Here is a 13958-nt window from a genome sequence, read left to right on the forward strand (position 1 = left end):
ATTCTGACAAATTTCTGATGGAAACCTATCATCCAGCCAGATTTTGAAACTGAAGCATTTCCTAGCAGTTCACACCCCCAGCTGTCCTGCAGCATGTCTGGTGGGCTGCTGGGGATCTGGGCTTCAAGGGTCTGCCACTCTGGGTCAGCCTGCAATGTGGACTGCCTCAGAGTCAAGAACCCCAAGGCTTTCAGGCTAATAGGTAACCCAAGCTGCCTGACTTCCAGGAATCTGGTGCTGGAGAAGATAACTACTGACATGACAACAAGAGTCTGGTCAGTTTCACTGCAGCTATTCAGTGAAACTAACAAGAATCACAATGTAAATTTCAGTCAACAGCATCCAGGGTCCCTGACAGAGGTGGGCAAACTACAGCCCGTGGGAGCCTCTGAGCCAGGGAGGCTAGCCCCAGCCACTCCCCCTCCCCCACAGCCACGCCACCACACGGGCAGTGCTCTGGGCTGCGGGGCTGCACGCTCTTGCAGGGCAGAGCGGTGGCGTGTCTAGCTCTGGCTGGGCGGCACGGCTGCCAGACATGCTGCTCTGAGCAGCATGGTAAGGGGGCCGGGGCGTTGGATAAGGGGCAGGGAGTCCCATAGGGCAGAGGTTCGGGGAGCGGTGGGGGGTTCTGAGAGGGGCAGTCAGAGGGCAGGAAGTGGGAGGGATCGGATAGGGGGCAGGGGCCAGGCTGTTTGGGGACATGTGCACAGCCTTCCCTACCCAGCCCTCCATACAGTTTCTCACCCCGATGTGGCCCTTGGGCCAAAAAGTTTGCCCACCCCTGGTCCCTGACTCCCTGCAAACCACAAGGGAGGCAGCTGGGAATCCTAGAGAGTGTTTCCAAAATGAAATATACCACATTTTAGTGTTTTTAAAAAGAAAAATTGTAAGATTTCAGTTCCATGAATACTTCCAATTTTTTCTAACTTTTGTTAGGATTCTTGTCAGGGGTTCCCTCCCCACTCTGAACTCTAGGGTACAAACATGGGGACCTGCATGAGAGACCCCCTAAGCTTATTTCTACCAGCTTAGGTTAAAAACTCCCCAAGGCACAAATTCTCCCTTGTACCTTGGATTTGGTAACGCTGCCACCACCAAGTGACTTAGACAAACTCAAGGAAAGGACCACTTGGAGTTCTTACTACCCCCTAATATCCTCCCAAGCTCTCACACCCACTTTCCTGGGGAGGCTTGAGAACAAACAAGATTAGCACAGACCAACCGTTGGTTTTTTTAGGACACTAAAAACAAAAAAAAACAAAAAAACACGAACACACACCAATCAGATTCTAAAAGAAACAGAACTTTATTAGAAAGAAAAAGGTAAAAGAAGCACTTCTATAAAATTAGAATGGAAGATAATCTTACAGGGCAATCAGATTCAAAAACAGAGGATTTCCTTCTGGGCCAAACTTTAAAGTTACAAAAAGAAAACCAGGAATACACGTTCCTCTCAGCACAGAGAAAAAAAAATCACAAGCCAAAACAAAAAATAAGCTAACGCATTCCCTAGCTAGTACTTACTAATTCTAATGGAGTTGGATTGCTTGCTTCCTTGATCTGAGTCAAGCAAGCACACAGAACAGACAGACCAAAACCTTTCCCTCCCCCCAAGATTTGAAAGTATCTTGTCCCCTTATTGGTCCTTTTGGTCAGGTGCCAGCCAGGTTACCTGAGCTTCTTAACCTTTTACAGGTAAAAGGATTTTGTGCCTCTGGCCAGGAGAGATTTTATAGTACTGTATTACAGGAAGGTTGTTACCCTTCCCTTCATATTTATGACAAATTCTAGATTAAGTTTTTCTGAAAACTCAAATTTTTGCAGAACTGAAATCTGGTTTCCCAGCCAGCTCTGCTTATAATGGGAAGTAAGCTACAAAACTCAAACTACAGAGAAATGATTCACATCTAAAATATACTGACTTAAGAAGAATTGCTAATGTGACTATATGGAGAATGCTTAAGAAGCCAGAATATAAAGTAGAGTAAGTTAGTATGCAATACTAGTAGCTGAAAGCCCATGCTATCACACAGGTATAATTCATAAAGGCACGTAATTCATAAGAGCCAGAAATGGCTGATGCAATCCAGTTTAAGTTAACAGACCATGAATTCCAGTGATGATTGAATCTGGTGATATTCTAAACCAATGGCTTTCAACCTGTGATCAAGGAATCTCTGGGGGTCTGCGAATTATGTCTATAGGGTCCGCGAAAAGTTGTCATTATCATAAAGTAGTGGTTTTCAACCTGTGGGCTGCAGACCCCTAGGGGGTCTGCAAACTATGTGTAAGATTTCCAAAGGGGTCTGTACCTCCATTTCAAATGTTTTAGGGGTCTGCAAATGAAAAAAAAAGGTTAAACAAATACTATTCTAAACTAAAAGAGCTCTCTTCCACACTTGTAGCTATTTCCATCTCTTCACACTGACTCAGACATTTTAGGCTTCAGAGTCTTATTATATAGATATGTACATGGAAATCTACATTAACAATAAACTCTTAACTATGGTTGTCACAGCACCTTTACTCAGCCTCACTGTGCCTTACTGCAGTGGGAAACCAAGATTATCTTGAGGAGCTCGGTATCTTTTATTTGAAACTCCCCATGTTCACCCAACTGGAAAGCAACTTCCATTTCTTCCATGCAGTATACCAAGAAACTGAATAATTGCTTTATATTTAAATTAGATTAGAAACAGTTGCACAGTGATTAGGAAGAATACTAACAAGGATAGATAAGGTATTCCTGGACCCAGTGGGTATGTCTACACTGCATCTGGAAGCAAGCATTACAGCCTGGGATCCACAGACTTATGCTGGCACTAGAGTACTAAAGCAGCATGGACAGTGCTTCAATGTTGTGCCTCAGGCTGAAGCTCAGGCTCTGAAGCCCACATGGGGGGAGGGATAGCTCAGTGGTTTGAGCATTGTCGTGTTAAACCCACGGTTGAGAGTTCAATCCTTGAGGGGGCCATTTAGGGATCTAGGGCAAAAATTGGGGATTGGTCCTGCTTTGAGCAGGGGGTTGGACTAGATGACCTCCTGAGGTCCCTTCCAACCCTGATATTCTAGGATTCTTCCCCACAACTGCAACATCTACACAGGTATTTTTAGTGCACTGGTGCGAGCCCCGCTACAAGTACTGCAGACATATCCAGAAGGTTTCCGTTTAGTGCAGCTGCCCAGGATGGTGTTGGAGAGAAAAATTCTCTCTCTTCAAAAACAAACATTCAGAATCAGCCTCCATTCAAATAACCAAGGGTCATAGTTTGAGCAAATATTACTGAATTCTATGATGATCAAAATGCAATTAATTCATGTTACTTACCCTGCTGAATCCAAGTTTCCATGGCTCATTTTTTAACATCTCATCTAATTTTGGCAGTGTCTCATCTTCAGGAGAAACGTTTTTTTTTTCATCACTTTTGCTGCTCTGTTTGGTCACTTTATGCCAGCTCACCGCCTTCATAATATTGCAAAAATGACGTGGTAGAAGTCTTGGCAGGAACTCCATTATCAATGGGAAACTCAAAGCTACCAAAACAGTCTTTCCTGTAACTATATATTCATCACAAACCAAGAAAGTATTTATTAATACACAAAAAGTGTTCGCAGAAGGCAATTCAATTACTTAGCTTAGGCTTTATTCCAAAAAACGTAAACAAAACTGGTTCTTTAGTTTTCTGTCTGAAAAAGCTTTTATATACTACTGATACGAGTAAGATTACTAAAATAGATTAAAAAAATATTTTTTTACTTTGATTAAATTGTGCATTTGACAGAATTATGTATATAGTCAGTTTCACATTCGTAGTCAAGTCTACCTGCCCTGATATGTACACAACATTCACAGTATTATATATATATATATATATATATATATAAAATCTGGTAACCTGAAACATCATCCCATCTTTAGTTCAATCAAATGTCAAGTTAAGCAGAACTGCCAGGACTTTTGAGTGAAATGGAAGTTAACTCTTAACAGATCTTCATTTAAGTGCGTTCTACTATTCCTTTTTTCCCCCTCCAACTGATTCCTGTTCCATCTATATGGTATAAGACCCAGGTCATGCAAAGACTTGCATATATGCTTAACTACAAGCAAGGGAGTAGTCCCCTTTATGTGCTCAGGAAAAAATCTTTGCAGGATCAATACTGATTTACAAACATGCTCTACCAGCACATTAGCATGAATAAAAATCTTAAAAGCATAACTCTGTTATTTTTATAATCCAATAATATATAAGTTATACTTACATGATTGCATAATATAATAAAAAATATCAAAATTTTTCGTCTCAATAGATTTGTTCCCTTTCTGAAGATTTAATTTCGACTCTTGAAACTGATTAAGTTTTTCTTCAAGGTTTCTGAAGTTCAGGGAAGATCTCTCAGAAAAACACTTAAAAAACTCCTCTATAAAATAGTCAGGAACACAACACTCTTTAAAAAAGAGTGAAAAAATTGCGTTTTGGTTTTCCCCTATATCAGTTCGTAAGAAGTATGACGGATATCCTTGCACAAAGTACTTTGATTCCACCAATTTAACTTTAACATTAACTTTCCACCAAGGGCCAACCAATGGAAAACATCCAACCACTTCATACGTCTTTTGGGATCTTTCATCCTGTATTATAACTGAAATTTTAAAAGTACAATTTGTTTAAAACTTTATTGCATTTTGCATAACAAATTCGCTAAGTAAAAGCAAACAAACCAAAAAAATTTTAAAAATTTTCAGATGTAATATTGCTTTTAACAGTAGTAAGTTTAAAAAAAAAAAAAAGACACCTCAGACATAATCAAATAATCAATTTAAAAATCATGCTTATGTTCCTGTAGGTGGCTGAAGTCAACAATACATCAAATAATTTTTGTGGTATGAATTATTTGTATGAGCAGTTAAAGCTGCTTACTAATAGTCAGATTTTGCACTATTTAAATCAATTACAGTTTATGTTTTTGGCGATATGCTTAAAACTAATTTTAACTTCATTATTTAAAAAAAATGACAATATTTTGTCCAAAATCATTGAGTTCTTGGACATTTTGATTGCAATAAAAGACATGCAACCCCTTGCTATATTATAGCTGTATACACTTTAATATAAGCTTTGTTATTAGTTTATGGTAGTACTTTCCAAACATTCAAAGCAGAGACAGTCCCAGCTCTGAGAAGCTCACAATCTAAGGAAAGACAGACAAGTAGAAAGAGGTCAGGGAAAGAGAATACAGCTTAACTCTACTATTTTCACATTTTATTTTTGTTACAAAAGTGACAAGAATTAATTGATAATCACACTAATCAAGTGAGAACAAAGTGTGTAATAAAAGTACAATCATAACTGGATTTGAACACACTATCTTTGCAATACACATCAGGCAGGCTCCATATAGCCAGTAAGCTACACATTTTTTATTCCAATTGAAACAGTAAGAACTTAAAAAATATAATACAGTAGAAACTAAATTATTGTAAAGTCTCAGGGAAAATCCAAAACTTTTGGATAATCTGGTTCAGAAAAATCAAGAAGCAAACTTGGCAGACTCAGCCAATGGTCAGGTATTAGACATTCTCACCTAGAGACTAGGTCTATTCTATAGAGACTATACTGGCATAGCTACTTTGCCATAGCTATGCCAGCATAAACCCATAGAGCAGGCATAGGGAACACAAAGGTTTTTCCGCTAGAGTATGCTCACCACCTTCCCAAGGAATGGTAGCTACACTGACTGAAGCATTCTTTCATTGACATAGCTGTGTCTGCACTGGGGGTAAATCAGCATAGCTACACTGGTCAGGGATGTAATTATCCGACCCCGACCAAAGTAGCTATGTTGACCTAACTTTTAAACGTACACCAGGCCAGACTGACTAGCTAGCAGCTCAGCAGAATTTCAGGGTACAACAGAAGTAGTTGTTCTTTGGTAGTTATTTCAGTCTAATGTCTTAATAAATCTTCTAATGTATATACTAATCTGAAGTTTCAGGCAATGAAAACCATATATGTGGAAGAAACATATAAGGAGCCAGGAAAACATTTAAGTCTGTGCTCCTGGGTGCTGGTAAAGTTGAAGACCTATCACACTGTGGGCCAATTTCTATATAGCTGGACTGATGTAATAGAGTAGAACTGGGGCCTATGCTTTTAAAGCATAGATTCTACCAGGAGCTCATACAGGACATTCAGTTCCCTGCTTTAAAATAATTTAAATAGCTAAAAAGTTGAAACAGGCAAGGACTAGTCTAGTGGCCATCTATGTCTATTTGGTCACCTATGTCTCTTTAGCAAATAGGGAACAAAAAAAAAAAAAAAAAGTCAGGGTGCCATTGAACTCTACACTTAAGTGTGATAAATATTTAATAACTCATAAAATAATGAGCCAAGTGAAGGAATTAGGAACATTTCCCATAATTTGGTTATAAATGAGTATTTATAAATGATATGGGAAAATTTGTGAGATTTTCACATACTGCAAAACAGCTCACAGGATGAGCAAATGGCAATAAACAAATATGACTTAGTATTGCCATAACAAGTCACAAATTCCTTATCTCTTCAGCCCCACAGAAATGGCAAAGGTTTTTTCTAACTTGACTTAGTCCTTATCAAAACTAGAAACATTATGCTGGCAAACCCTCCTAGTATAGACACACTTATACAGGCAGAGAATAATAGGGTTAAAAGGAATAGCCAGTATGGGTTTGTCAAGAACAAATTATGCCACACCAAATCTCATTTCCTAATTTGACAAGGTTACTGGCCTAATGGATGGGAGGAAGCAGTAGACATGTTATATCTTGGTTTTTAGTAAGGCTTTTGACCCAATACCACATGACATTCTCATAAGCAAATTAGGGAAACGTAGTTTAGATTAAGTTACTATAAGGTGGGTGGACAACTGGTTAAAAGACCATACTTAAAGAGTAGTTATTAATGGTTCACTGTCAAAACGGGGGGGGGGGGGGAGGGAAGGGGGGTCTCTCATGAGGTCCCACAGGGGTCAGTCTTGGGTCGGGTACTACTCAGTATTTTCATTAATGACCTGGCTAACGGAGTGGAGAGTATGCTTACAAAGTTTGCAGACGACACCAAGCTGAGAGGAACTGCTAGCATTTTGGAGGAAAGGATTAGAATTCAAAATGACCTTGGAAACTGGAGAATTGGTCTGAAATCAACAAGATGAAATTCAATAAAGACAAGCGCAAGGTACTTCACTTAGAAAGGAAAAATCAAATGCAAAACTATAAAATGAAGAACAACTGGCTAGGTGGTAGTATTGCTAAAAAGAAACTGGGATGTAGTGGATCACAAATTGAATATAAATCAACAATGTAATCCAGTTGCAAAAAGAGTTAATATTCTTGGGTGTATTAACAGGAACGTATTATGTAAGAGACAGGAGTTAAACAGTCTTGCTCTCTTAAGCACTGGTGAGGCCTCAGCTGGAATAGTGTGTCAAATTCTGGACACCACACACTAGGAAAGATGTGGACAAACTGGAGAGAGTCTAGAGGAGAGCAACAAAAATAATAAAAAGATTTAGAAAATCTGACCTATGACGAAAGGTTAAAAAAATGGGTATGTTTAATCCTGAGAAAAGAAGACTAAGGAGAGATCTGATAACAGTCTTCAAATATGTTACTGACTGTTAGAAGGAGGACGGTGATCAATTGATCTCCATGTCCACTGATGGTAGGAGAAGTAGTAACTGGCTTAAATGGGCAGCAAGGGAAATTTAGGTTACATATTAGGGAAAACTTTCCAATTACGACGGTAGTTAAGTTCAAGGAAGGCTGTGGTATCCATCTTGGAGATTTTTAAGAATAGTTTGGAAAGACACCTGTCAGGGATGGTTTAGGTTTATTTGGTCCTGCCTCAGTGAAGGGGACTGGACTTGATGGCCTTTCAAAGTCCCTTCCAGCCCTTCATTTCTATGATTCTATCTTTTGCCAGTAGAGCTTATACCAATTCCCTGAGAGACAACATAAATTATAGCAGCTAATGCAGTTTTAGGATAGTATAAGATGCATCTGCACCAGTACTTATTCACCAATACAGCTATGGTGTTAAAAATATATCACATTCTTAACCGACATACCTATGCCAATATCAGTTTTAAATGTAGAGCAAGCCCGATTCTCAAATTTACATTGACATAGCTAAATAACTCAGTTGTGTGGAAAAAAAACCACACCCCAAGTGCCATACCTATGTCAACATAAACTTCAGCGGAGACAAAACTAGGTTGACAGAAGAATTGCTTCTTGGAGAGGTGATGTTCTTCCAATGATGAAAAGATCCCTTCTTTTGCTGTAAGCTACATCTACACTCAAGGTTATGCTGACATAGCCATGGTGCAGCAGCTTGGCTGCTAAAGTACCCGTATCACAGATGTGGCCTAGGAAAAAAAATGTAGGGCTTTTAGACCAAGTTAATTGACATATGAAACCCCACTTAGCGCCTAGCTCCTAAATGGAACTACTATAGTGTGGGTGCATAACTGGTTGGAAAACTGTTCCCAGAGAGTACTTATCCGTGGTCACAATCAAGATGGAAGGGCATATTGAGTGAGGGTCCTGCAGGGATCAGTTCTGGGTCCGATTCTGTTCAAGATCTTCATCAAATGATTTAGATAATGGAATAGACAGCAAACTTATAAAATATGCTGACAATACCAAGCTGGGAGGGGCTACAAGTGCTTTGGAGGATAGGATAAAAATTCAAAATGATCTGGATAAACTGAAAAAACGGTCTGAAGTAAACTGGATGAAATTCAATAAGAACAAATGCAAAGTATTCCACTTAGGAAGGAACAATCAGTTGCACACATACAAAATGGGAAATGACTGCCTAGGAAGGAGTACTGCGGAAAGGGATCTGGTGGTCAGAATGGGTCACAAGCCAAATGTGAGTCAACAGTGTAACACTGTTGCAAAGAAATCTAAAATTATTATAGGATGTACTAATAAGAGTGTTGCAAGACAGACATGAGAAGTAATTCTTCTCCACTCTCATTAGGCCCCAACAGGAGTATTGTGCCCAGTTCTGGGCGCCACATTTCAGGAAAGATGTGGACAAAATGGAGAAAGTCCAAAGAACAAAAATTATTAAAGGTCTAGAAACCATGATCTATGAAGTAAGATTGAAAAAACTGGGTTAGTTTAGCGCTGGAGAAGAGAAGACTGAGAGGGGACATGATAACAGTTTTCAAGTACATAAAAGGTTGTTTCAAGGAGAAACACTGTTCTCCTTAACCTCAGAGGATAGGACAAGAAGCAATGGGCTTAAGTCACAGCAAGCACGGTTTAGGCTGGACATTAAGAAAAACTTCCTGTTGGGGTGGTTAAGCACTGAAATATATTGCCTAGGGAAGTTGTGGGATTTTTTAAGAGCAGGTGTACGGTACATAGAACAGTATAAACAAGTCATTGTCTATAAGAAATTTTAATTTGTGCTGACTTCATTAGTGCTTTTTACATAGCCTGTTGTAAAACTAGGCAAATAGCTAGATGAGTTGATGTACCCCCTGGAAGACCTCTGCGTACCCTGGTTGAGAATCACTGGACTAGATGACCTCTCGAAGTCCCTTCCAGTCCTACGATTTTATGATTGACACAGTTTACCACCTTTAAAACTGTGATGGTGTAATGGAGCGGACTCACCCGGCGGTGCCTCCTCCTGCTCGTCTGCGGGAATTAGCGTGTCAGCCTCTGGAGCACTGTCAGCCTCTGGAGCACCCTCTGCCATCTGGTGATCTGCCTTACCAATGGGCCCGGTCCCTCCTAGGACCTGGTGCCTCCTCCCACTGGGGTGCTGCCCCCTGGCAGTAAACCCCAACAATCCCTGAGGGTCTCCCCTCTCTGGGGAACCCCCACCCACTACCCCACCTCGTCTCAGTCTTGGCTACTGCCAGTCATTGCTTAGTCCCACTCCCCAGGGCAGACTGCAGTGTACCAGCCACTCATCACCGGCAAGCGGGGGTGGGACCTGCTGCCTCTGTCTACCAATGGGCTGCCGCCTTGCAACCCCAGTACCTAATAGGCCCTAATCTAGGCCATGCAGCCTAGGGGTTTCCAGGCCAGAGCTCCCCTGGCCTTTCCCCCTCAACCTAGGTACTCCCTCAGGTCCCTGCAGCCAGGCCCTTCTCTCTCTGAACGCAGAGAGAGACTGGCTAAGCTTCAGCCTAGCAGCCCCTTTATAGGCCCAGCAGCAGCCATTTCCCCAATCAGCCTAGATTTTCTTGCCCTCAGCCCTAGCTCTCTCCCAGGGCTGACTTTTAAGCCCCACAGGGCAGGAGCGTGTAACCACCCCCACTACAGATGGGCTAATATGATTGTAAAGGTATTAAACAATGTCTATATTAGGTGTTAAGTGGGTTTCAAAAGTTAGCTAATGCAAGTTTTAAAAACATCTGTTTCCTATACAGTACTCTAAGCAAAGCTTTACAAGCCACAGGACCGTGGGCAGGCCCCTGCAAAGGAGCCATGAGAAACCAGTGCCAGGGAAGCCTTGGGGGAGGGAGGGAGGCAGGCCGAGGTAGAGATTTCCCTACAGCACACACACCCCCCCCCCAGTGGGGGTGTATACCCTCCCTGAATTTCCCCAACACTCCCCCTCTCCCAGTGGTTAACTAGTTACAAGCAGTGTTGCTAATTTAGTCTTTGGTAGGAAATTTGAATTGAAATTGAAACTGAAACATTAATACACACTTTAGAAGCCTATTCAGTGTAAGATAAAATACTTCTACCTGAAAAAGTATACTAGGTTTGAAAAGCCTGAACAAAGACTAGCTTCTTCACACAGCTGATGTTTTTTCTGACACTGTCAGCGCATTCATTTTGGCAATGTTGGCCAACATTATAATTTCAAATTATGATTTGTAAGCAAGGTCTGAATGAGCACTTGCTTGAGCCCCAGCACCTCTTTCATTACATATTCAGCACTGGTCACCCTCAACTAAACTGAACTCACTAAGCAAGGGGTTTGGATGGCAGAGCCTGGGGGAGGAGACATGGGTTTTGCTTGGTGATGTGGGTTGTGCCTAAGAGTCACAGGCACTATTTGACCTGCCTCTCTCCCCTATTTAAAGATAGAGCTTATTAGGCTCCATAGAGAGTCTTTTGTTTTAAGTGGTCACTAGAGCTGAACTCACTAATAATCAGTTTTAAGTGCTTAGAGCTGCTGCAGGACAGCATTTCTGTCGAGGAAACAGCTCAGCCTGCACTTACTGTGAGGTTCCCCCACTGAGAACTGAAATCACTGAAAGCTGGGTGGAACCTCAAGAGACCAACTCGTCGAGGTCACAGTAGCAGATGGTAGCAGTAGCAGGTGATGTCTCAGGGCCATCGGCAATGGAGAGGTGGAGCGAACAGTGGCACGACAAACAACAGTAGCCAGAGTGAGCAGCCAGCATGAGTAGCTCGAGGAATGAGCAAGAGGACTTCTCTCCCACACCCTCCCAGGATGGGAGGTGAACTCATGTGAAAAGAAAGCACCTCTGAACTCTGGATCTTCACTGACCAAGTATTAAGTCTCTGCGTACATTATCTTGATGTCAGTGGTAGGCCAGTAGATGAATTTCTAGACGTTCAGGTTATAGAAGACACATTGGCTGCATCTCTGACAACCCACATCTTAGAAGAGTTGAATGCTTGTAAATTGAACCCCAAAGAGATGGCTGCTTAAGCATTTGATGGAACTGCAAACTTCTCTGAATGTCATAATGAAGTACCAGCTTTGCTCAGAGAAAAGTGTAATTCTAATCTCTCCTATACACACTGCAGAGGCCATCTATTCCAACTAGAACTAATATGAGCTGCAGAATCTTCAAAAGGCACTTAAAAAGCTATAAATTTAGTGTGTTCATTATACTTTTTTTTTTTCCAGGAAGAGTTCCAAAGGATTGAATGTCTTGGAAAATATAGAAGATACATTGGGACTGAAGTTCAAATTAGTCCAACTTGGGAAAACCCGCTGGCGTTTTCATGAGTGATCCTTGGCTGTTGTCTTAAAATTACTGTAACCACTATTATTGGCTTTGGAAAGTATCTACCAAGATGGGACAGATTTAAGTGGTGACACTAGTGGACTACTTTTGCTACTAAGTTCAGAGAAGACAATAGCCATTCTCCTTTGTAGGTCTACTGTGAAATCACTTGGGTCATTAAACAATGCCATCCAGGCATCTGCTACAACAGTAGTAGATCTCTGTCCAACAGTGGAGCTAAACTTGGCTCAATCAGGGAGCGATCCATTAAAAAAGTACTGGAAAAAGTAAAGACTTCAGTTCAGAAGTTGACTAATTAGGGCACTTAAATGAAGAGGACAAGAAGTGTTTGTTAAGCCAGCTTAAAACGTAAAGTACACAGATTGATTCTTACATCTCTACAACAGCAACTTCTGGATTCTACTCAACCTCTATGCAGCTTTTACAGATGCCCGTCTCATAAAACACTGACAGTGTGACGCACTACCTGCAATGGGGTTGCCAAGTTATCAGGACAGAACAGAGAATTTGAATGCAGAGTGGAATATCATATGACAAACAAATGAAGATTGGACTTCAACTTCTTATCATCACCAGTGGTTTGACCCAACTTTTGTGCTGTTTCCTGGGATGAAAGTAGGAATTCATCTCTTGCTACTCCCAGTCACAACAGCTGAGCGTTCTTTTTTCCTCATTGAATAGAATTCTGTGTTCTGAAAGAAGTCACCTTCTGTCTGACCATGAGCCTATCACAAAGGACTGGAAGTACCAGACACATGAGAAGCCACCAAAAATGAATGCACTGCATTTGTGAAGTTCATTAACAGAGCTGTGCAAAATTACAAGAAACCAAGAAGGATGTAGCTATAGCACATCATAGTGGGTGCTATAGGTGTAGCCAACTTTCATTTGTGTGAGGATTTAAAAACATGAGTTAAATCTAATAAAATGGTCATGAAACATTTTTCAGTTTTTACTATGGTGCCATAAAGCCCACCTTCACCCTAATGGTCTCACCCCTCATCAGTCCTCAACCACCCCCCTCCATCTTTTTGAGCACACACACACACAATTTCAATTCCTGGGGGGAAACACTGGGCTGAGGGAAAGGAAAGTGCCCCACCGCTGGCTTACTCCAGGCACTGAGGAACAGCGGAAAGTTGGGTAAATGTGTCACCGAAATACACAACAAAACCCTCCCTGCCAGCCCCCTCAGAGGCACTGCCCGACACTCAAGCCTACGAGGGAGCGGGTGGGGGGTGAAGGGACGAGGCGGGCCGTGTCCCGCCCCCCATAGGCAGGAGGGAGGCGGGCTCGCGGGGAGGGTCTCCCTGCCCTGGCGCGCCGCTCCTCACCCTTTCGGCGCGCGGGCAGGGAAGCCCGGAGCACCCGCCCGCTGCTGCACAGCTCGGAGGCGTCCAAGAAGAGCGGGTCGGGGTCCGCCGGGTCCGGGTCGTCCTGCTCCTCCTCCACCTCCGTCTCCAAGCCCTTCGCCGGCAGCAGCACCCCCCACAGCTCGCTCACGGGCCGCGTCCTCCCGCGGGCCAGGGCCATGTTTCCTCCCCGCAGCGCCGCCGCCTCCTGGGCGCGCCCAGCCAACCCGCCGCGCCCGCCCTGAGGGGCCGCACGTCCTGCCGCTGAGCCCTGTTCCCTCTTCTCCAGCAGGCCAGGCCCTTCCGCCTCTTTCAGCGCCGGCCCCGCCAGCCACTCCCCCTCCGCGGAGGGGGGGGGTCAGGGCTCAGTCACTGCCCCCGCCCCGTGGTATTGCCCGCCTTGGGGGGGCGTAGTGAGACGGTGGCTGCGCTTCCCCGTCCTACCCGCCCACCTCCCGGATTTTCCAATAAGTGCACTGGAAGCTGCATAGGGTCCCTCTCTCCTCTCCGCCCCCGCGTGCCAGGCCCTCCCTTGGGAGGAAGCTGCTGGCCTTGCGGGGGGGATCTGGCTTTCATTGATCTACACAATGG

General features: G+C 42.9%; 1 protein-coding gene across 2 annotated transcripts in view; it reads right to left on the reverse strand.

Moving 5' to 3' along the window:
- Nucleotides 1–13737, reverse strand: part of HELB (DNA helicase B) — a 37850-nt gene extending 24113 nt beyond the window's left edge. The window contains exons 1-3 of one of the 2 annotated variants that reach the window (XM_048835836.2): nucleotides 13350–13737; nucleotides 4261–4641; nucleotides 3329–3558 (exon numbers count right to left, since the gene is read on the reverse strand). In XM_048835836.2, coding sequence (XP_048691793.2) covers nucleotides 3329–3558; nucleotides 4261–4641; nucleotides 13350–13548 — 810 coding nt within the window. In that variant the 5' untranslated portion in view covers nucleotides 13549–13737. Of the gene's footprint in view, nucleotides 1–3328; nucleotides 3559–4260; nucleotides 4642–9670; nucleotides 9849–13349 lie in introns of those variants that run through there. The other variant, XM_075124375.1, reaches the window with a different exon arrangement.
- Between the last annotated feature and the right edge of the window lie 221 nt (nucleotides 13738–13958).

The sequence above is a fragment of the Caretta caretta genome, chromosome 1, assembly GCF_965140235.1.
Source record: "Caretta caretta isolate rCarCar2 chromosome 1, rCarCar1.hap1, whole genome shotgun sequence".
Classification (NCBI taxonomy): domain Eukaryota; kingdom Metazoa; phylum Chordata; order Testudines; family Cheloniidae; genus Caretta; species Caretta caretta.